We start from the raw sequence: 23,927 nt of genomic DNA on the forward strand, positions 1-23,927 counted from the left end.
TCAATGTGCATGCAATTTGACACTAAGATTCTTACAAGCTGATGCAATACCAAGCGATACCCAAGTAATCCTGTGCAATACCTGCTGAATGCTGTACAACTGTGCAAAATCACATAGTAATTCTACTGGATCTCTTGCTAGAATGGTAGCTTGGGCTAGTTGCTGTTTTAGCATCAACATGCTTGCACAGTGCAAATAGAACGAGAATTAATGAGTTGTGTCCTGTGACCTGTCTTCATTAAGTTTGCCCTGTGCAAACATACAGACGCAATAAGCATTCAAGACAACAAGTCGGTTGCTTCACACACACATGCTATCGAAGCTATTCGTAGATTTCGGAAGCAAATATAGCTAGATGTCTTTGATAAGTTTACGAACAACAACCATGAAGGGATGCAGGGATATCTCGTCAGAACGGCCTTAGCGGTCACGCTCAAGAAAGAGTGTTCGAAATTCATAGACTGCAAACTCACCTTGAACACTTTGTCGTCGCTGATAGGTGCCAGCGCCGGTGAGTCGGCGGGAACCATGGAGGTGAACTCGTCCGCAAAGTTGCTCACGTCCAATTCGTCGTCCACCTTTGGAACGAAGGGCGCGGGGACCTTCTTGGCTGCAAGGTCCTCCCAATTGATTCCCTGCAATAGGTGAAAAAAAAAAGAGTTTTTACTTTAACTATTTTCTCTGTACGTTGAAAGTGAGCGGAAACACATTGAATACGCATGTGCGAATATTCGAATGGCACCAATGTTCGAATGAATGGTAGAGTATTAAAATTTGCCTCACATATTTGAATGAATGGTACAGTATTTAAATTCGCTTTGATTCCATTTTAAATATGTAAAACGTCAAAGTATTCGAAATGAACGAATAGGTGCACATCAGTCCGCCTGTAGTCGCTGTAGAGATTGTTTCACTGCAGTAGAGGAATGCTGAGCCATGGTAGCACCTAGCCAGGGGAAATTCGCACTGCCGCCAAGCCCCCTTCCCCCCCTTTCAATGTTAAATGAACAATGAAGACTGCAGGATTGGGTGTGTTGGTACAACCTAGGTATGTGTGCAGATCTGCCCAACAGGAGGGGACAGAAGAGAGGACACAGAGCGCTGAAGTTCAGCGCTCAATGTATCCTCTGTTTTATTCCCTCCCGCCGGTTGCACTGACTTACACTAGTAATTAGATGAATATATTACCCACATCATTCATCACGCCCATTTCATTTCACTTTAAAAGCTTGTTATACTGGCTTATATGCTCTAAGTATATTGAATTTTACAATGCAACATATTTTACCGGTTATGACTTGCTTTCTACCGAAAGTCACATCCTACTATTATTAAAAGCTGTTTTCATCATGAAGAATGGCATAAGCACAGGCCTTGTTTCAATTTCTAAAGTACACTTTTCAAATTGGTTGGGTAATGACAAATCTGCCCATTTTTCTTTACTGTATGTTATATGTACTATTCGAATTCGATTCAAAATTATTCAGACCAAATCACTATTCGCTTTGAATTTGCTTCGAACATAAAACTCACTATTCGCACAAGCGTAATGTGGAGGCATAAGTATGGTGCTATATATCTGTACCTATATGTGATATTGCCTCCCTGTCAAATGAAAGGGTTGTAGATTCATCAAGCTGTTCGAAGAAAGCTTTCGTTCAACGATCTCCCCATCTGTACTTATAAATATATACAGGATGGCAAAACGAACAATTTTAATACCTCTTCTCATTGTCACACTGTATTTGGAGGTTTTTATATGCAACACTAGTGACACTGAATTCTATGCAACACTGGTGACAGAGAATGTGATCGAAAAAAATTATTTGCAGGTGTCTGAAAATAAGTAACATCCTGAGCCCATGATATTTCTTTGCTTGGTTAAAAGTTCTATGTAATCTATAAGTAGTAACTTTGCATCACTTCCTTTACTGAGCAGCTACGACACACCTGTTGGACTTGCATCCGTCGTGTGCAGAATGTCGCCATCATCATCGTCTCATTGACACACTTAAATCTTTTTGTCCACGCTTTAGAACTGTTGAGTGTTTTGTCTGGTCCTGCTCAAGCTTCATTAACTAACTGAATTTGCTCTAACCACCGATATTCACAGCATCTTGTTTCACCATCCTTGGTATCACTTACTTCCCAAATCTTCAATAGTCCTTTGATGCTACAGCATGTTGCAATCAATGCCAGCCAGTCTCGGTTAGTTAGGCGAGTAGTTAGATTGCTAGTTAGTCTAAGCCAGTTAGCAACTTTAGTGGTATTCAGTGACGTAAAAAAGCAACAAAGAAAGCTACATTTTAGTCTGGAGAAACCTTGCTGTTGGCCGAGTTGGTTCACACTTGCGAAGAAAGGATGGTTGTGCACAAGCTACCCAAGGACAGAGAAGACACTGATATTCCCAACATATTTTCCTTTCAAATACGTTTTAGTCGCTGCTGTGCCTACCTCCTTACATCCTCGTCTTGTTTCTCGAGCCATTTTGTTGCCCGATTTCTCGAAACAGAACTGAACAGTTCAACGCACCTTGAAGAAGCGATGCCTCTTGATTTCCTCGGCGTCCTCGATCCCGCCGCCGAGCCTCTTCCTGGGGTCTTTGATGAGAAGTTTCAGGATGAAGTCCTTAACGTCACCCGTGATGCGATCCGGTATCGGTGGTTGGCTCTTGAGTATCCTCCTGAAAACATGTGAAAAAGCACAGGCATTAAGAAAAAAAGATGCGTTCGTAGTCCTGTGCCGAGCCGCACTGCCCACAGTCGCAAGGCCAGTGTCACAGAGACGATGAGAGAGAGGTATATAGAGTCACAAAGACAAACAAAGTTACCCTACATTACAAAGTTACGAGAAGGCACAAGAGCGGTAAAGCGGTACTGACACCATGAGTTTTCCCTGCCATACGAACCTTTTGTTTGTGGAGAGGGCTATGTGCAAGAGCGAAAATCAGTAAATGCTGATAAGATAATTTATTTTCACATTAAGATCCATCTTGACATGGTGCCAACCACTGAAATCGACACTAGAAATACGTTATCTTAGTGACAATTCTTGTGACGTCACGCACCAGTATGACCTGTTGTGATGACTTTGGGCGCCAAAACATGGCCACTCCCATCACCAAAACACATTCGAAATGGCCAAGTGTGAGTCACCAATGGAGCCACGCAGCGCATCGGCCGTTAAAGCGTCACATTATCTTGTGAAAACACATGACAAGAGGCTCATATGGTACCGTCACATCAGGGCAGGAACCTAAACTAGCTTTTAAAGACGGGCTGCAATTCATTTTTCAGGGCGCACTCACGCCTATTGATGCATCTCAACTTTTGATGACTGTGTTTCTCACTTGATGCAAAAAAACAGAAATATACTGTGTCAGTACCCTTTCAGCAAAAGAGGGGGAAGACTGAGTGAAGATGCAGATGAGGATGAAGATGAAGAAGGTGCAAAGTATGCACACACGTATGCTGATTCAGCAGTGCTGCAGATGCATACGTGTGTAAAAGACAGTCAAGGCACGAAATGCCACACATCTTTGGTCATCGCACCCACAGTACTGCCACACCACTGCGAATACTACTCACTCCGACTTTGTTTCGCTTCCTACGAAGATAGTGGCAAGCGACAAAATTTTTACATGACAGGATAACTCGCACTACGGAGCACTGCACCACTCTAACACGAAAAATGTAAGGCTAGATTGAGACATTCGTACTCGGACGAAGCTTCCTGGTCAACAACAGGGAGCGCACGTTTCTCGGGGTAAATTCGTTTTCGCTGTAAAAGTGTCCACGGCGAGTGGCCAATCGAATCAGAGCACGAAGAGGCAAAAAGTTTCGCCGACAGCTGCATGCATGCCCGCGTCTGTTCACCCAACACACTCTGCTCACCTCATACACTCCCTGTCCGACTTGTCTGGATCCTCGAAATTTTTGGGACCCATCGGCCTGAAATGGGGGTTTCATGGTAGTACACACGTTCTGGGTCTCCTATCCCTCATACTGGCATTAGCCAGCTCATGGCATCTGTCGTTGACATAGGTCAAATTTAATTACAGGGCCAAATATTAGAAGTAAGCACACTGGCTATAACAGATACACGAAAACTTATGCACAGAGGCATTCTTGCATTCTACTGCCATAGAAACGCAATCATGGCAGCCGTGATTTAAGCCTGCAACGATGCGTTCATTCATACATAACACAGCCACTTATCGATCTGATGTTTTGTTTACTAATGTGATGAATGAATGAATGAATGAATGAATGAATGAATAGATGTAGGAATGAATCATTCAATTATGCAATTAGTCATTCCATAAATTAATAAGCGTTACGGTTAGAAGTAGAAGCTCAGGAATGTGAGTCCCGACAAAGGCTTCTCCATCTAACACATTTTGGCATGTCAGCCGAATGCAGCGATACAAATACCACAGACAAGCCATTTGTACGCTACTGATGTGCACGTAATAATGCAAGACAACCCGATAAATGGCATCCAAGCTAATCACCGAATGGGGTCAACTCAGCATAGCCCAAACACTCTGGAACCATGGGTTGTTGTTTATCACAAGTAGTTAACGCTACTTGTGATAAAGAACAACTGAAAGATTGAAAAAAATTTGACTTCTATGGGGTTTAGGTAGTGAACATTGTAAGTTCCAGGAAAAGTTGTGGAGTCAATGTTACTAATTGCAAAGCACATGCTTTTGAAATCTGTGACATCACACAGACATTACAAGGTAAATCAGCATGACACAATAAATTGGAATCAGAAATGCGTGCTGTGCAACAAAAATGGTTTAGAAGAATAGATATTAGAGCCAATTTGCAAGGATCCAGGATGGTACTACTTAGCAGTGCAAAGAACATGGGACACACAATAAAAAAGAATCACACAAGACAAGAGCACATATCAATATTAGTGTTTGGTCCGGAGTGAGCACCCATTCACTTTGGTTTTTTCTTATTATGCATCTTGTGTTCTTCACACTTCTAAGTACTGCAACAAAAATAGATGTATTAAATCAATTTGAACAAATGTTATGGCATTCTAAGCATTTTGGTACGGCATAGTAAGCAGCACGAAAATTTGTCAGCTAGCTTAGTTTTTTAATGTAACCCCCGTATTCAGAAACGCTCCTTGACATGACCTTCACTAGCCGCCGCCTTCAATGCAACACAAATTCATTTTGAATGTGCCTCCTTGAGGCAGTGGCAAGTCAAATTCGAGTCAATCAGCATTTCTGAATACGGGGGTAAGTCAGAGACCAGAGACAAGGAGTATGGTAACAAACAGTGTTCATTTGGCACTTTCCTTGTCTCCATTTTATTTTGTTTTAGTTTTTTTTTTTTTCGCTATGCTTTCTACAAAGTTATGGTATGGTGAACATTTGCAAGCGAGTCGACATAAAGTTGGTGTTTTCACAGTCGAAGCCACACTCACTTGGAGATCTCGGCCTGGTTGTTGCGCTCGCCCTCGACCGTGAAAGGTGACGACCCCGTGAGCAACTCGAACGTGAGCACACCCACGCTCCACCAGTCGACGCTGAAGTCGTGGCCCGCGCTTCCGCCCCGCACAACTTCGGGTGCCATGTACTCTATGGTGCCACAGAATGAGAAGGCCCTCTGGTCCTGCAGTGGTGACATAGAAGGAGGACAATGATTAGTTTCTAAATTTGACTTAATGGTAGGCATTGTGTAAGAGGCTTAGTGCTGTCAGCATGGACAGCCGGAGAGGAGTGCAAGAAGGGGGAGGAGGGCGACCGCCCCCCCTCCTCTTTAAAATTTTGGATATTCTTCTGTGAAGTAGCAACAAGCTAAACACCTTGATCAGCACGCTTAGGTCCCGCATATTTATGCAGAATGACCGTCAGTATTGGCAGCCAACTTTGCATATTACACACTATTGACAAATATTGCTGGTCATGACAAGGTAGTGAAAAAAAGGCTGCATATGCTTGATGCCCCCCTCCCACGTATGACAACTGCCAGCAAAAAGTTCTGCAGACACCCTTGGCTGTCAGTGTTTCACTTCAAATGTTTCCTTCATCTTCACAAGAATAGCATTTGATGCAAACAAGGGCAGCTAGAATTCTGTTAACATATTTGCGTTCAGTGTGAGAATTCTCTTTATCTAGACAATATTATTGTTTTGCTACTGCTTCACACATCTGGCTATTATGACCAACAAGATGATGTAGATTTTTCGACAAATAACTGAATAAGCAGATAAATATAAACAAAATAATTGAATATATTGCGAAAAAAGAATGTAGGGTATGCCTAGAACATCATCATGAGTATTTGGAGACCCCGCCTATTTTTGCCATAAGGAAGAGACCATGAGAGCTGAGCCAATGAGCCAACAATAAACTCTCAGTGAACGGAAATCTCTTGAACAGAACTGCTGCTTAAATGGAACAAATTATTTTCTAATATTATTGGTTTTCTACTAAAAACCTGTATCCGTGTTCATGTGTCAGTAAAGGAAACTCCTATTAAATGTAACATGCTTTGCTGGTTCCTTCAGGTTTCGTTTAGTGAGTCTACTGTTCTTATTGAGGTATTTCACAATACGAGATTGCTTTGGTGAAGCCACTGGTATTTTTAACAAGACGTCGGATGTGGGGCATTCGAGCAGAAATTTCAAAAACACCTTTCTACCTTTGTTTGGAATGCTAGTTGTCTACAGATAACTATTGCACACAATTTGGGTAGGTCGTCGAATTTCGCGATACGAAGAAACATAGCATGACCAATTGCAATATTTAATTATATCATTATTTAAGTTGTAATTCAGATAATTGCCTTAAGAATTTTATTATAAGCTGTTCACTTGCTTTACATTTGGTCTCCATAACCTTGGCATCAAATTATGTACTACATTTCACGCGTTCATAGACAGCCTGCCATATTGCCTGTCACGCTTCGCAGCAGTGCAAAAACCAAGTTCCAAGGACAATCGCTTTAACCTAGTCAAGCAGGCTACAATGTCTTGTCCCGCCTTGGAAGAAGGCCTCGTCAAAAGGACGACAAGACGAAAAACAAGAAAGACGAGGAATTTTCCCTTGCATCACCATCGACAACGGCTCAAAGCCACGGGAGCACTTAACAGGTGTGACTCCGGAAGAAAACGTGCAGTAGCAGCGGGACGCCCCTTCGAAGGACAACGTAGGCCTGACCACTGCTGCGTTTTCTTTTCCGCTCGGCAGTTTCCGAGAAGGAAGAGAACAACATGAAGACGAGGGAGAGAACGGTCGTGATGGCTGGCATGTGGAGAGCAGAACCGGAGTGGGAGAGGAGTGCAGAGGGAGAGGGGAGTGAATGTGCGGTGGGTTTCCACGAAAGTGGGTCACGGGGTCTGCCTGCCACCGCTGCTACTTGCCTTCTCATGCGGAAGGAACTCCTTGCTCAGTCCGAAGTCTGTCAGGATGATGTGTCCTTCGCTGTCGAGGAGGATGTTCTCCAGCTTGATGTCGCGGTAGATTATACCCAGCTGTGAAACACAAAGGAGGGAAGGCAGGGAGGTTGAGAGAGAGAGAAGACGCATATCAGATGGGAGCAAAGCCGTACATTATTAACAATAGCAGCACCAAAAAAACAACAATAAGACAAGCTTTTTTTGGGTTTTCAGACAGAAGTTTTCAGCTATCAACGTGTCGCAATGAGACGTTATCCTGTACTTCATTTTTTCCAACTTGTGACGGTATTGCTGGTGTGAATCTTTCGCTGCTGATCGATATGGTGCTTTCCGTATATGCATCTTCTCACTAGGCTTTGATCTCATCATGTTTACAAAAACGAATACATTAGAAAGTACCTACTTGCGCTATTTTTCCTGCAATAAACATCATTCTAAGTTCTCCTTCGCTCTACGTGTCCGTCTTTTCACCCTGTGAGCCCCAACATACTGCATTGAAAAAGCAGACCATGACACATTTGTGGCGTATTTAATTCAGAAATTTCCGAGTGCAACATTAAACAGACCAGTCAGGTTACTTTCAACTTGCATACATCTGAACCCGCATATATTGAATCTGCAGTGAAACATTGTGCATATAAAGGATCTCTGTTTTTTCTTTGAATGTATTGTCAAAATATCAAAATATAAATATTTTATACATGAAATCACCTATGAAAAAAAAAACTCTTCTGTGATGCCCCTTCTGTGTGCTTCACTTTAGTATGCCTTTTAGTATGCCACTTTAGTAAGTCTGGACACGAATGACACTTCGTTCGGAGGACATTAAAGAGGTAAGAAAATGACCACGTAGCTTTGACTTTCACTTCTTCATTTTTAGCACACAGTGACCTCTAGAGGGACGAAGGAAAGGGAGCGTGCAGCACTTCCTCGTTTTAAGACAAGACGAGCTGCTTCCGTGATACACTCCCCAAGGACTACTCCTGTGAGACGGTCTTTTTAATATTCATCCCCAGATCTAACCTTGCCATCGCGAGGCTGTGGGATTGGATTGAGCAACACCACCGCTCAACTGCCCAGTGGTAATTCGAGGTGAGCTGCCGCTTTCTCTCGTTCGAACGATGCAGAATCGGTGGCGAGACGAATTTCGAGCGAAGAAGAAGCCATGCCCGCAAATTGCTCGCTTCATAGGCGAGAGTCGTAAAGGCCCTTGCAGGGTCAGCACTGCACGGAAAGTTCTGCAACCTCCCTTCCACCTCTGGGACGATAAAAGAAGGACCACAGTCGGCCTCTTGAACTATGTCATTAGCTGTGGCCATTCCCTCACAGAACTTTTAGAGGTCTTTGGTTTGTTCCCTCTGCTTTGCACCTGGTGCGTGTGCGCATCGCGAGAGTGGCCATTAGTCATATCAAAGGACAATGGTTCTTTGGAGATTAGTTGTCAAGACATGTCCATGGAAAGTAGGAAAGAAGTAGGCCCATGTTTGGTAGACCATGTTATGTGTTATGTGTTATGTGTCTGTATAGTATAGTGTCATAAAGCCGGGCTTCCCAAACAATGTGAGGCTGAAATTACACAACGCAGAAAAAAAAAACAAGCACAGACAAAAGACAAAAAAGGGCATGTGTATCACAGATTGTTTCGATGACCTCATTATATTAGTGCTAGCCAGCTGCAAACTATGGCGAGAAGTTACAGTGGCAGTCACCAGGTAACTTGTAATAGTGATGACTCTGTTACACTCATGACACCTATGATATATTGAATATGGTTACTACTGCCTAGTTGCTGTTGCTTGACTGATGGCAGCTAGTAGTATTGGCGAGAAAAATTCCAAGGCTTTCAAATGTCGAAGTGAAAGTGCCCTATTTGATTTAGCCTTTGATTAATACAGCCGAAAATCATGAATGTGAAAATTTTTGCATATAAAAAAAAGGTTGTCAATCATACTGGCATTTTGTGCTTCATTCACTAGACAGCAAATGATTAGAACCATCTTTTCCACTGCCTTCATATAAATTAAAGACTGCAAAGTTCCCGGCAGACGTTGACTTCTTTCATTTTTTAGTTGCGGCAGTACTGTGTGTGGCTGAGACTTTTGTTATTTGTACTCACGATTAAACTTCTTTTCATTTTCTTTTTGGCTTTGTAGTTAGGTCCAGCAAGACCAAATGTGAGTAGCATTGTATAACATCATGATTATAGTTATTCTTTTACGAGCATACCCCCGCACTTCTCCACAATGCCTCGGTATATGGGTACGTATATGTGAAAGAAACATCTAAAAGCTGAGGAAGAAGGAACGAAATTGAGGGAGGGAAAGGCAGAGGTTATGGATCTCAAAGTCAGTGCTCACCTTGTGTAGGTGCTCCAGAGCCAGCACAATTTCCGCTATGTAGAAACGGACTTCGGACTCCGTGAAGTGCTCCCTCATGAAGAGGTGGGTGAACAGCTCGCCACCGCAGACGTAGTCTTAAAAGTAAAGAACGAAACTTAAGCTTCTCGTAGACTACTACATATCATAAGTATTCTTTTAAACATTTTTTAAAATTAAATGCATTTAAGAAGACGGTGGTGCCTACTTCCTTTGCTCCTCTTGTCTTACATTATAATTTTTATCCTGAAATCGTGAGTTACAATAATGCAATGAAAAAATTCATGGGTTAAAATGTCTATACGAGAAAGCAAGGTTCACACGTCATAGACAAAGTTCACGTGTCATCAGCAATCACAGATTTCTAGCATTAACTACGATGTTCACACACAAGAAAGGTCAGTTACTCTATCTCGGATGCTTTTTCAGACTACCGTAGAGTGTCTTGCAGATACCCTGATGGAGGAGTATATTTTTGCTGTACTTCAGAGTACCTTCTCACTGATTATTTGAATTTCCTGGGGAGGAAAATGCAATTCCTTAGCCAAATATAATAACCAAAATCTCCTGGCTGGTATAGGCACTAAACTAAAACCTTATTATAAGGAAGTTGCATTTTACATAAAATATGTTAACTATATCCAAAACTTTGTTACAAAAGTACATTCCTAACACTATAGTTAATGGAAGACTATTCATTTACTTCGTTATAGCCAATATTTCATTATATCTGGGTTTCATATATCAAGGCTTCGCTGCATTTTTTCTCTAAGTATAAGCAGGCAGTGAACCTGGGTTAACTTAAACTCAACTAGATTTATGGACAGAAACTTGAAAAGACAGATTTTACCTTACATCATGTTAGAGCTTTGCCATCACTAAGCCATCAATGGTTTTGTGCAGTATACGATTTTGCTAACCTTTACTAGTCTTGCAAGATAGAGTAATCTTTTTGAGTACAGTTTTTGGGTACGTCCCCCCTACAAAAGTTTTACATTTTGTGTGCATGTGTGTGTGCAACTGGTGTTCATCGAGGTGGTAGAACTTTTTTTAAATTATGTTCCTCACTCATGTTATGTTTATTCTACCATAAGTTGCTTGCACCATAAAATAACAAGATTTGCAATCAGGATCCCCCCCCCCCCCCGACCCGACCTCCCCAAAAGAAAAAAGTTTGGCTGTGCCACTGTTTGGGTATCTTCCAAGCAACGAAATACTTTTTTGCGAGTATTTCGCATTAGGTACTAATCTGAATTGGCTATTTCGTGAGTATTTTCAAGTGCCAAGATTTTTACCGAGGATGAGGTGCAGCTTGGCATCCGTCTGGAAGGCGTAGTGGAGTGTCACCAGGAAGGGCGACTGGCGAATGGCTTCCAGAACCTGTCGCTCGGTTCGCGTGTGCTCCAAGGTTTTCTGCTTCTGCACGATGGTGGCCTTCTTCAGCACCTTCATGGCGTACAGCTTCTGGTCGTCCTGGCCGCCCAGCTTGCGAACCAGGAACACTTTGCCATAAGCTGGAACAAAGAAGCAAAGAGAAGTCCTCTGTGAGCTTGAAACTCACTCGCGGCGTTAGGATCAAGCTACTATATTTCATTGGAATGTGATCCCATTCATTTCAACGACTGGTGAATTTAAACTGGAGTGCACTAAAATACAGAATCGCATAATCAAGCTATTACATTTCATTGAATTAGTATGTGGTCTGATTCATTTCATTGATTGGTAAACATTAGCAGGAGCATCCTAAAGTACAGAATCGCATGTCAAGATATTGCATATAATTGAATTAGTACCTGACCCCATTCATTTAATGCAATGGTAAACACCAGCTTGAACACGCTGGAGTACACAATCACACTGACCCCATTACACCTGGTTGTGGTGGTGGTGGAGGCGTTGAAGCAGGTAGGCTTAGCTTAGCCATTGCCTCCTAGACTAGATGCCTGCCAGGCTGAAATAGTTTTGGGGAGACATTCGCGACAAATGAATTCCTTCTGGGGAGGGCAGGGAGGTGTTGAACTTGCCTCTTATTTGGCGAATGTTTGCTGCCGGGCTGAACAGAGTATGCAGAAAAGGGGGGGAGGCAAAGATTTTGATCAATGCTCAATTCTGGTCATTTTTTTCCTTTTCCATGCACCCAGCACTACCTGCTGATTAAGACCAATTTTTTTTTTTTCGTGCGGTTCAGCTACCCTTTGTGTATGTTCGCACGTGTGTTTGTATGTAAGAGCGTATTATTTGTTGAGCGAAGACGCTTATTTTGTAGTCGATTTCGAAAATTCATTGTAAATTCTAGACAGCATGCTGCGCTATGGATGCGAAATTGAGAAATTTCCGAAATTCCCCACTGAAACGTTCTGTATGCGAGTCCAATAAATTCCATATGTTTCCATACGGAATAAATATGTTTCCATATATTTCCATATATTTTCCATATATTTCCATAATTTCCATAATTTTCCATAATTTTCCATAATTTTCCATATATTTTCCTTATACTTCCATAAGATTCTTACGGAAACATACGGAATTATTGGACATCGCATATGGAACCTTTCAGTAGGGTTTCGCGGGAAGGGCGGGGTGCTGCTGTCCTACGATTCGAACGCCGCCACGCGGATGTCGTTTTCTAACTGTCACGCAAGAGCAGCGCAAGTAAAGAAAGCTCGGGACCGTGACGCGCGTTTCGGCGAGATCGAGAAAGTCCGTGCGTCCGCGGTTTGACGACGACGGCGACGTCGGATTGCGCACGCATGCGGTGCCGCGCGCGCCCGCAACAAAACGCAGCGACGCGCACCGTCCATTCAGCGTACGTAGCGCGCTGGGACGTTCGCGCACGCTACGTCGTTGCACGGCATGAATGCGTGATGCCGCTCTCTCCACCGTGCAGCCTTCACCCAGTCCGTCGCCGCAGCGAAGTCCCAGCTACACAGCTCTGCCTGCGGAGATTGTCGCTAGTGCAACCGCGGCAAGCGAGCGAGCGAGCGAGAGCGAAGGCGGGGTTCGTATGTGCGGCGAATCCGTCCCATTTTTCTTTTGGTCGAAAACGCTCGGACACGAAAGACGCGACGCTGACTTGCACGCACGGTACTGCGGAGAGGGGTGCTCCGAGTGTCCACTCCGAACGAACAATGAATGAACGCGCGGCGAAGGTGACGACGTGCGCAGCGTGCGACGCGCGTATTCCGCGTTGCACAAAAAAAAACAAAAAAAAAACAAAAAACGACGTGATGCACGGCGAGGCCCCGCTCGTTTGTTTCTTTGTTAGTTTGTGGGGGGTGCCCGAGTCGATTTAGGCCTGGGTAGGACTCGGACACTGCTCGCGAGTTATACTACAGAGGAACCGCGTTACAACGAAGCCCGATATAGCGAATTGCCTCATATAGCGAATTATTGGTTATATCGAAGTAATGCGAACTTTGGCCACGCTTCATTTCGGTGTCATTCTTTTTTTTTTTTCTTCTAGAAAGCACCAAGAACGCGACAGCCGCCGTGATATCGGTTGTAAGAAACAAAATATTAACAAGTGAGGCGGAGGAGGGCGGTGTTGAAAACCCCGTTGATTGGGCAGGGTTGCCCCTCCACCACCACGCTGTTATGTATGGTATTGCGTGCGTATGTGCGTCCATACGTTCACTCGCAAACTCGAACGTATTCGGAGACGGGCGGAGGTTGAACAGCGTACCCCCATTTCTCCGTCTATCGCTTTCGCTGCCGTAGCTAGGCCAGTTTTCTGCGCAATCCGCGCGGACAACCGAAAAAGCTTAACAGCCCGGCTGAAAAAGTACTGGCGGCGGCCCTGCAACGAGCTCATCGGCTCGCTGTGCCCACAATACAGAAAAAAAAAAGACTGTGATCGGCGTCCTGGTTTCAGCTTTGCTGCCAGCCGCATGCAACGGAGACTACGAGGAGCTTCTCGACTCGAAAGAAGAAGAAGAACGCGGCTTACGAAACCCGCCGGCGCAGTTCGCGACGCTCGTCGGCCCTTTCTGTCTCTTGCAGGGGAGTGAAACACCGACGCCCACAAAGGGGGCTTCGCTTTCCAAAGGGACAACGGACGTGCGAGGTCAAGCGAGTGCTCGTACAAAGCGCGGAACGGCGACGCAAAGCGGCCGCGCTTCGGTTTTCTCTCCAGGGCGCGGTGGCCGGAGTTTGGTTGTAGGGGGCGGGGGAGACTAAGCGTTCACAGCTGGGCTAGTTGGTTTTAGTTATAAGATAGCTGTGCAACTCGATGTACACTTGCGAACACGGCACGGACGCGTGCGTGGACAGACACTAACGACGCCAATTGCCGTTTCAGCCCCGCCACTGTGGTCTAGTGGCTTGATTGATTGATATGTGGGGTTTAACGTCCCAAAACCACTATATGATTATGAGAGACGCCGTAGTGGAGGGCTCCGGAAATTTTGACCACCTGGGGTTCTTTATCGTGCACCCAAATCTGAGCACACGGGCCTACAACATTTCCGCCTCCATCGGAAATGCAGCCGCCGCAGCCGGGATTCGAACCCGCGCCCTGCGGGTGGTCTAGTGGCTAAGGTACATTTCCGATGGAGGCGGAAATGTTGTAGGCCCGTGTACTCAGATTTGGGTGCACGTTAAAGAACACCCAGGTGGTCTAAATTTCCGGAGCCCTCCACTTCGGCGTCTCTCATAATCAAATGGTGGTTTTGGGACGTTAAACCCCACAAATCAATCAAATCAGTTGCCGTTCACTACGGCGTCTCTCATAATCAAATAGTTGTTTTGGGACGTTAAACCCCACAAATCAATCAAATCAGTTGCCGTTCAGGCATAAAGTTAATATAATAACTGTATATTAACTCTGTGTTCAGGGGTCTGCACCACGCGGCCTGGGAAGCATTTGCTAGGAAAGGCCCACCGCGGCCAACAGAAATAAAACTTTATTTTAATATACTTTTTTTTTTAATTTTCCCAACGAGAATGTTCGGGGCCTACAAATGCAACACCACTCTCAAGGAATTTTCTCTTGTGAAGCACTCCGCGACGTCACCATGTCTTCCCCTTTCCCCTCGCCCTTCCCCACATCCTGTGCGCACGCGTATGTGTAGACACATATAAAAGTCGCATTGCGCAACAATTCTGGATATTACATCACACACACACACGTGCGCCTATATTAGAGCGGGCGCCTGGTTGCATGGCGTAATAAGGCCGGTGCATTATCCTCCCCTTATCGGTTATTCAAGAAGATAGCGCGACCTTTCTGGGAGCGGTCACGAGAAATTCGTCACACTTAAAGGTCATCGCTCTCAAAAGGCCGGTACTAGAGCGACGAGGTTTGTCGTAAATTATACGTGTGCGTAGAATAACAAAAAAAAAAGACTGCGAGCACATAAGCGTGCGAGGCGCTTTTCTCACCTGCAGCCGTCGACAACGCAATAAAAGAGCACACTATTGCGCAACTCCGCCTTGGGAAGCTGACAGCAAAACGATGCATACAAAAAAATGCCGCCATATCCACGAAGTGAATGATGATGAGTGGGCGAAGCTCCGGAGGTAAACCTGGTAAACCATGAATCCTCTGTACATTTTGCCCACTCGATTTTATTACATCGTTCCCCCTAGTGTACGTCGCCGCACTAAATCGAACGATTGCCTTCAACCAATGACACGCGCCATATGTGACATCATTCCTATTTTATAAGATCTCGCGTCTTTCATCAACTACAAGTACCGCTTTCTAGTTTATAACATCTTGCATCTTTTCATCATCAGCTACAAGTACCACCATCTAGTAAACACTACAAGAACTAAACGAGAGGTGGCTACATACAGGAGACGGTACCGCCATCTAGTGAACACTGCAAGAACTAAACTAGAGGTGGCTACATACAGGGGACGGTACCGCCATCTAGTGAACACTGCAAGAACTAAACTAGAGGTGGCTACATACAGGGGACGCACAGCCCACGCCCTAAGGAGCTTCGCCCCTAAAAAAGCGCGGGCTGTTCCCGCTGAATCGCTCAAAGCTTGTCTTCGGCACATTTAGCTTAGAGATGCGGGCCTTCTTCTTTGTGAATACGCGCTTTATTGGGACACTCCATGACTATGAGGACATGATCGGGCACAGCCTGGCTACGCACTGCAGAGCCAGGGTGTTGGCAGAGCGGAAGTTGCGCGCGATGTCTCCGTCGGTGGGCGTGGCTTAGCTACTGCGCATGCGCGGTTTGGCCAAGTGGTGAAGTATGTAGTGTTTAGACGACGCGATGCCTATCCTTTCTCTCTCTCTCTCTGTAATCCTTGTCAGGGTTATTACAGGCTACGCCGTGGCGATAAGGGGATTCGCCCAGATTCGGTGGCATATACCCGATCACGATGACGATAGTTTCGGGGGCACTACCACACATTTCACGCCAGACCTAGAACAGTTTCGCTATTAAAAACAAGAGAAAAAAACTCATATCGCCTTTAACGTATTCTCCTAAGACAACTCGAAGGCTAGAAGCCATCTTCTTTTTCCTTTTTAGTCGATGTATCAATTCTACTCCCGCCTCCCTCCCTCCTAAAGCTTTCTGCACGTCACCTGGTTTCGCATAGCATCCGTGATCGGCGCTTCTCTAACAACTGGAGAATGTCATGCATGCCATGACGTCATTATATGACGTCTTAGCATGACGTCACGGTCAAGCAAAACATAGAGGCGATTTGTGACGTCATCACGTGAAGGTGAATTAGTGCGCCACTCATGTCGACGGTGAACTTGTGCGTTTGCTGAGGCGCCTCAGGTACGTAGCTTTGATAAAGCGACGTAACGAGACCGGCAAGTCGACGACAATGTTCCACCGTGCACCGAGACGAAAAAAATGCCTCGGCATTCGTCCTCCATCCACGCGGAATAAACGAACAAGGACCAAGTCAGCCAAGCGGTGTGACTGATCTTTAAAAAAAGAACACGTAACCGGTACGCGGAGATGATACGAGGCGCAGATATAGGGCGGTCATTAGAACCCGCCGGTGGACAGCCGTGTCTTATATGTCAGCGTGCCATTCCGATAAGGTCGAAGTACCCGACGCGAGAAACGAAACAGCCTTTCCTTTATTTATTTATTTATTTTTGTCCTGCTTCGCTGCGCTGTTTCTGCTCACGCTGTTCGAACATGATCTCTGGAATGAGCGACGCGAAATCTCGAAAATGCATTCCGAGCGCGTTTGTCCGAACGCGCTGTATATATGGCTCCTTCAGGGACGTTCCTGCACCTTTAATGGAAACGTCCAATGATCAAACCAAAGCTACGCCGACCCCATCTCGCTCCTTGGCGTGACAATCGCTGGTTGTGCCGAAATCGCCCGACTTCAATCTAATTGTTCTCTCTTTATTAGTTCATTCCCTAGCGTGAAAAGCAACAAATGGCGCACTTGCACTTCGCAGTCTTGCTGAAGGCCCATGTACTTCGCAGTCCCCTTGCTGAATCTGAAGCTAATATATAGTAACAGGGGGGGGGGGGGGCGCTTGAGCTTCACCTTCAAGCAGAAGCGTGCGCAGGGTTCCTTCAAGGGGTACGAATGTTCGTCGCAGAGCGCCCCCCTTCCGATCATGTCAATGTACGGGGCTGAATCAGCGCTACCTTATCGCCCCTTTCCCTATAATGTCAATGTATGGAGCTGGCTTTGGGACCCCGCCCTTTCTTGCACGTCTTCCACCAGGGTCGTAGCCAGAAATTTTTTTCGAAGAGAGAGGGGGGGGGGGGGCACCACTTTGATTTCGGGTAAGCCACCCCTTTCAAATGGTCACCTTTCAGAATACTACAGCGAAAAAAAAATCGGAAGGGGCGGCATGGGCACGGTGTGCCATCCCGTAGTTACGCCACTGCCGAGCGCACTCCAGTGCCTTCAAGCGTAGAACGTTGATGAATGTTGCTGACTAATTCCTCTCTTTGGTTTGGTTTGGTTTTGGTTTGGTTTGCTTTTATTCAAGGAAAAATTGAACAAGATTGCCTAGGGGGACACGACTAAAGGCTATGTAAAAGCCTGAGTTGGTCGTGCCACCCAGGCAGAAAAGTAGAAACACACCGCAAGCACAGCACTTAGAAAATTATAACATCACGTGTTATCTTACACGGGCACCATAATCAAACAGGAACCGCCAGAAGTGTGAACAAAAGAACAGAAATACAAACAGTCCTCATTCGAGTGGTGGCAAACACAAACAAAATGCATGCCCTCTATCAAATAAATTAACAAGAAACATCTTGACTAGGAAATCGAGTTGCTCTACAAGACAAATTAGAGTATAATAAACAACAGGCAAAGGGACAATAATGAACAAGGTGCAACGAATACAAAAACATCATTAACTACAAATGTCAAAAATCAAGAAAAGCATCGCTTTCATCCACAAGGAACTCTTTCGTTATTTTTTTAAATGATCCAGCTGAAATTCCGTCTTCCAGTAAATGTAATATAGTTGGGTGTTTGTTTAGAATGTTTGGAATTTGTGACGCTAATCGTTGGTCACCGTAGTTCGTGCGTGATCTATATTTGTATATTAGGCTCTTTCTCAACTCGTATGGTGTTCACGCACAAAGCAAGAAAGAGGGGGGCCACCTGTGCGTCACGGTATCAACGACTGCATGTTCGCACTGCGAGGGCGATCTCCTTCCCGTGCAGTGCAGCCAAATACGGCGAGCGCACGACAGATAAACATCTCCGCACACGTGCCGAGGAAGCCATAAAGAACAAACAGTAAAAAAAAAAACAGAAAAAAAGTGGCAGCAGAACAGGTCAGTTCCTCGCGCGGAGCGAAGTGGTGGTTGACTGGTGCGTTTGCATTTGCGGCACGTCTCGTGCTGGATCGTTAAGAGCTCGAGACATGCGCGGCCACCGAGACAACCGCCGCGGGGCCTGCTGCATCGGAGGCTATCGCTATGACAACAAAGAGCCGCGGAGACGAAGCACACAAGCCGGACTGCGCGCTCCAGAAAAAAAAAAATATTTCCGCATTGTTGCACGCACTGAAACGCGCAAGGATTTTTCTTTTTTTCATGGGGAGGGGGTTTGACTGGGAGGAGGGTCTGACCTAGCGCCCCCCACCCCCCTTCACTAGTTGCAGCGACTCCTTCCGTCAATGTACAGAGCTGCAGAGGAGTTGATAGGCGGGATAGTTCGCATATATTCATTATGACAACTTGGCAGCTAAAAAATAACCGCGTGCCATTCATTTGTGCACCTTCTTACTTTGTCCCCCAAGTTTGCGCTGCCAAGTTGTCGTAATCAATCTATACCCGCGTCTTGTGTAAAAAAGGTTCTCCGCGGTACCTTTCCCCCAAAGAAGTCATTCTTTTATGTGGCCTTTTTTTAATCTTTCTTTAAATGGCCGAGTGTTGGAGAAAAGTTGAGTGGGGGCCAGCGGTCGCAGACACAAGTTAAAACAAGAAGAAAGAAGAAAAAAAAAACAAAAGGGTGACCACGCCACACAATTCGCTGAATACGCGCATACGTCATAGGCGTCAGAATTAGAAACCGCTGCGCGCCTGGCGCCTGAAGTTTGCACCTACGTACGTATTGATAATCAAAAGTATGTGAAAAGGACTTACAGAATCGCCCCCCTATTCTTAGGGCGCGAGAAATACGAATGCACGGCCTATTATTCGGACGTTACGGGGCGAATTCGTCTCCAAGAAAGCGTTCGAAGTGCAGCGCGTTAAAAAAATAAAAATAAACGCGCCCATGTTCGTGTTTGTATATATAGAAAAGGTTTCATAAACACGTGCTAACTACAATAAGAGGCCTGAGGTGCGGCCTCACCGCTAACCACCGCCGGGAACGCACTCCCTCACCAGAGAAGGATTGGCCACCCTGGTGCAGTATCTGGCCACTACCTCCCACATGGAACTGGCGGAACATGGGAGCCTGGCTACGTCCTGCAGTGGACGTAGCCAGGCTGCTGCTGCTGCTGCTGCTGCTGCTGCTGCTGCTGCTGATGATGATGATGATCTGCGTCAAATGAAACCCGAACGGCAAGCCTTCGCGATGGTGCGCGCCGTCAACTTGTCACAATCGCGCATGCGCGCGCATATGCGCAGAGCGGCCGAAGAGGATTCGCGCACCCGCCAATGGTGATGACAACTGCACAGCGCGCACTATACCATCGCGAAGGCCTGCCGCTGTTCGCGTTTCATTTGACGCCGATAGTACATGCAAGATGGAAAGAAAGCAAAGGGAAAACTTTCACTGTTGTCCCCACTGTGACCGTTCATCGTGACACATGAGAATTGTCACGTGGTCATGACGTTGACTAAGGGGCCGTAGCAGGCGTGTTTCAGGCGAAACTCTTTATTCGGGCGAACTTGTGCCCGAGAAACGGAAAAAGTGTGGCTACGCCCCTGACCTCATGCGATCGCGAAGATGTATTACTAAACATAGCGGCACGACCCGCTATGAGCGGTGGTGACTGTTTGTGAAATCCGAACACTGTAGAGTTCGGGAAAAATTTTGTGTGTTAGTCACATAAATTTGTGCGCACTATTGTTTGTTTCTGTGCTTTCGTTGATTTTTCTGTACCCGCTCCTGCAATGTCCCAGGCATGGGACAGCAGTATTTGTAAATAAATAAATAAATAAATAAATAAATAAGCAAATATTGCAAAAGCGGGCGTGGCATCATTATTCGACGTGTTGTAATGCTCATGTCATTTCCTCATAAGCGCGTTTTTTTTAATTTTTTTTTCTAACGCCGGACTGCATCTGTCATGTACTATTCGCACAAGCTAGAAGGAATACGGGGCTTCTTCGAAGAACGCTCCCACACGTGCGCGATTCTAACGCGACTTAATTGATCGCGCGTGCAAATCACACGCACCACGTAGTCCAAGGCAGTAAGTATATACGGCTGACGGGCAGATGTTATCGCTATAACGATGCACTAGGACTCCCTAACGGCGCGGCTGCAGTAAACTTCCGCTTTCATTTCTCTTTTCGTTCTTTTCTCTTTTTCTTTCTTTTTTTTTCACGGGAAGAATTCTCTTGCCCCCGTAACGACACCCAGGTAACACAAAGGAGGCACGTTATCAACACACGTGCGCATACGCGGAAGGACGAGCAGCAAGACTGTGTGGTATTACCGGGTAACCTAGTTGGCCGCGGCGACCCTCACCTAGATGCGCGACCGGCAGTACGTCGGCTGCGCAGTCGTGAGTCATCATGGCTCATCACCGCTTAACCTTCGTCGGCGTCCGGCCTATACGAACGCGGTTGAAACCGAGAGGACCGGGCCAGCGCCACAACGTTACAATACGACGAGCCACGCGGCACGTAGGCCGCCGGGTTTACGGTAAAAGAAAGCGAAAGCGCGACGGAAGGCGGAAGCGGCGAACTAAACTGGAACGCGGCCTCCGAGACCATCTTCGCGCGATGATGGTCTCGGAGCGCGCCCGGAAGAGACGGGAGCAACAACTGCGGGAAAGTTGAAGCCGACGGTGGCGACCAAACGCGAAATAAAACGTGCCCCCCCCGCCCCCCCCCCCCCAAAAAAAAAGCGGACGTAAATGTAATGCGAGGTTTTTGACGTGGTTGTCTATCTAGCATCTCGATTTTATGGGAGTTTTCCCAAAACTTGAGGGGGAAAGGGGGAAGGGGAGCAAGGGTACGGCGGGGTGTAAACAATTGTCACGTATGCCACTCCCACTCAGCCACTGCGCCGTGCTCCCGACCGGGTTGCAGAAATTATGTGCCTTTTCTCATCTTCTACTAACCACTACCACCACCACTCCCATCATTCCACTAGTTCCTCGGGGAATCCATATAAAGTCTGTATATTTTCCACACCTTTGCCATATGCGAGTAGTTCCGTAATAATTTCACGGAAACGTATGGAATTACTGTAATGGTAAACGGAGTGTTTTAGTGCGTATGGGGAGGGGGGGGGGCGGATGTGTACGTCTCTGTAAGATCGAAAGGTGGGTTGGTCTTGAAGAACTTTGGGGGACGGGGTATCATTCGTATCATTCATAGAAGAGAGAGCTGCAAATGTCGCGAAGCAAGCATGCACTGAAAGAGTCCACACCACCCGGTCGGTGATAACGTAAGACTTGCGAGCGGAGAGGGCCGGTTATAAGCAGTACGACTTTCGTTGCATTCAGTGAGCTATATCCCTCCCTCTCGCCTCGATACTATCAATGTGAAAATCTTGAGAATTAGAGAAAAAAAAAAAAAGGTTTGCCGGAATGCGCACGGAAATCATTTTTAAGAGTTCTTGACAAATGCCAGTCGATCTCCACTGTCTGCTCTGCAAGCGTGGCACATATGACCTCCGTGACCCGCGAGAAAGATTACAGGCGCGCACGTCGAACACAACAAGCAAGGACGCACGCAATCGTTCGACCGATTCGAGAACGATCAATGGCGATTGTCGACGAGTTTTTATTATCGCTGTCAACGGTGATCTCCCCCCCCCCCCCCCCCAAAAAAAAACACGACGTAAAGAGGGATTAACGTGACATCGAGACAGCGTCTGTATGGTTTTCCCAGCGGTTTCTTCTTAAGAAGCAGCGGTGACTGCGGCGGCAGCGCCATGCAACAACGCCGGTGCTTTTATCACTCAGGGCCACACACAGTTCTACTCTCCCTCGCATTATCAGAAACAAAAAAAAAAAGGAAAAGAAAACACGGCTGTACTTTCCTCGGGTCACTTCAATCTCCTTGCGTCTCTCTATTACAGTAAAACGGTAAGAACCGATAAGGAATACCCGCGAAACCCTGACATAACCAAGGTTCCTCCTGCAAACCTCGACGCACCGTGCGGAAATCGGAAGTGACGCGCACAGAGTGCGCCTGCACACGACAACACAACGTCGCGAAGCGTCATTGGTCAGCAGTTTTACCGCACTCTTTCTTTCTTTCTTTCTTTCTTTCTTTCTTTCTTTCTTTCTTTCTTTCTTTCTTTCTTTCTTTCTTTCTTTCTTTCGTATAATCTGTAGAAATATCTTACCTGAATCGACTGCACTGTTTTATTTGCATATTCATGTATTTGTCCACTACCCTATTCAATGCCATTTGGCTCAGAGGGTAGTATCAACAAACAAACAAATAAATACTACGTCTCCACCGGCATCAAGACGACCCAGTCGGAACTCCCGAGGTATCCGGTATTTCCCCCGGCGGCCGGAGTTACCTTGCGCCTAATGACTCTCCCATGTCACGAACGAAAATAAACCAGCTGGGAAGGTCTGAGAGAAAAAAAAAATTAAAACGTGAAACGACGAGCTATAAGCGTGACTCCTAGAGGTTACCGAGCGAATGAAGAAACGCCTAACAAAAACAAACAAATTCTACAAGTTCAGTATGTACCAACAAACCCGCATCAACGCTTTATATCTAATTCATTAAAATGCGAATTGCTTTTCCGGTGTCTTCTACATACAACAAGTCGTCGTCATCAACCATAGCCGTATTAACCGGGGGGGGGGGGGGGGGGGGGGGGGGGCTGAGCCCTTTACTTTCTACAGCGGTCACTCTTGGCTGCCCGCTGGGGAAACCACCAACAAGTAAGGTGTAGTTTTCCATGACAACAGTAATCACTCAATTATGCTTTCACGGGAGAATGAAGTTGTGACGAAGCTATGTTACAAGATAGTTAAATTTGGCTACTTCACATCAACCACCACGGTTACCTTTAACCCTTGTGCAGTATTATAGTGTTTAAGTGCTTATAAGGTGACTAGAAGGTCACGGGATCGAATCCCGGACACATTTTGTTGCACGTAAAGAAGGTCGAGGTCCGTGTACTTGAATTCGGGAGCATAGTAAGGAACAACGAGTGGTCAAAATTTCCGGAGCCCTCCATTACGGCGTCTCTCATAAATATACCGTGGATTTCGGACATTAAACCCGAACAACGATTATTTAACAACTACTCTTCACTAGTAATCTACCACAACTACTACTATTATTACGGCGACGACGAAGGCACATGGTCGACTGAAAAGACAGGCTCGCCGTAAAAAAGCGACGCTGGAACAGGTGATAAAGCAATGGAAAGTGACCCAGGAAGAAACATCAAGGCTAGGAATGCATGCATGCAGGTAAGTGAAAGAAGCCTTCGCGTAGCCCCTTCCATGTCCCCCCCCCCCTCTCCTCCAACCGTACACGCTACAACACACGCGCGGAA

At 45.9% G+C, this 23,927-nt stretch overlaps 1 protein-coding gene across 2 annotated transcripts in view; it reads right to left on the minus strand.

Moving 5' to 3' along the window:
- LOC142790838 (ribosomal protein S6 kinase alpha-5-like) overlaps positions 1–23,927 on the minus strand; it is a 255,910-nt gene that overhangs the window by 10,623 nt on the left and 221,360 nt on the right. For both annotated transcript variants that reach the window (XM_075885362.1, XM_075885363.1), the window contains exons 3-8: positions 11,096–11,314; positions 9,783–9,898; positions 7,390–7,500; positions 5,449–5,636; positions 2,533–2,683; positions 474–635 (exon numbers count right to left, since the gene is read on the minus strand). In XM_075885362.1, coding sequence (XP_075741477.1) covers positions 474–635; positions 2,533–2,683; positions 5,449–5,636; positions 7,390–7,500; positions 9,783–9,898; positions 11,096–11,314 — 947 coding nt within the window. The remainder of the gene's footprint in view (positions 1–473; positions 636–2,532; positions 2,684–5,448; positions 5,637–7,389; positions 7,501–9,782; positions 9,899–11,095; positions 11,315–23,927) is intronic.

This window comes from Rhipicephalus microplus, unplaced genomic scaffold (genome assembly GCF_043290135.1).
Source record: "Rhipicephalus microplus isolate Deutch F79 unplaced genomic scaffold, USDA_Rmic scaffold_132, whole genome shotgun sequence".
In the NCBI taxonomy this organism is placed as follows: Eukaryota; Metazoa; Arthropoda; class Arachnida; order Ixodida; family Ixodidae; genus Rhipicephalus; species Rhipicephalus microplus.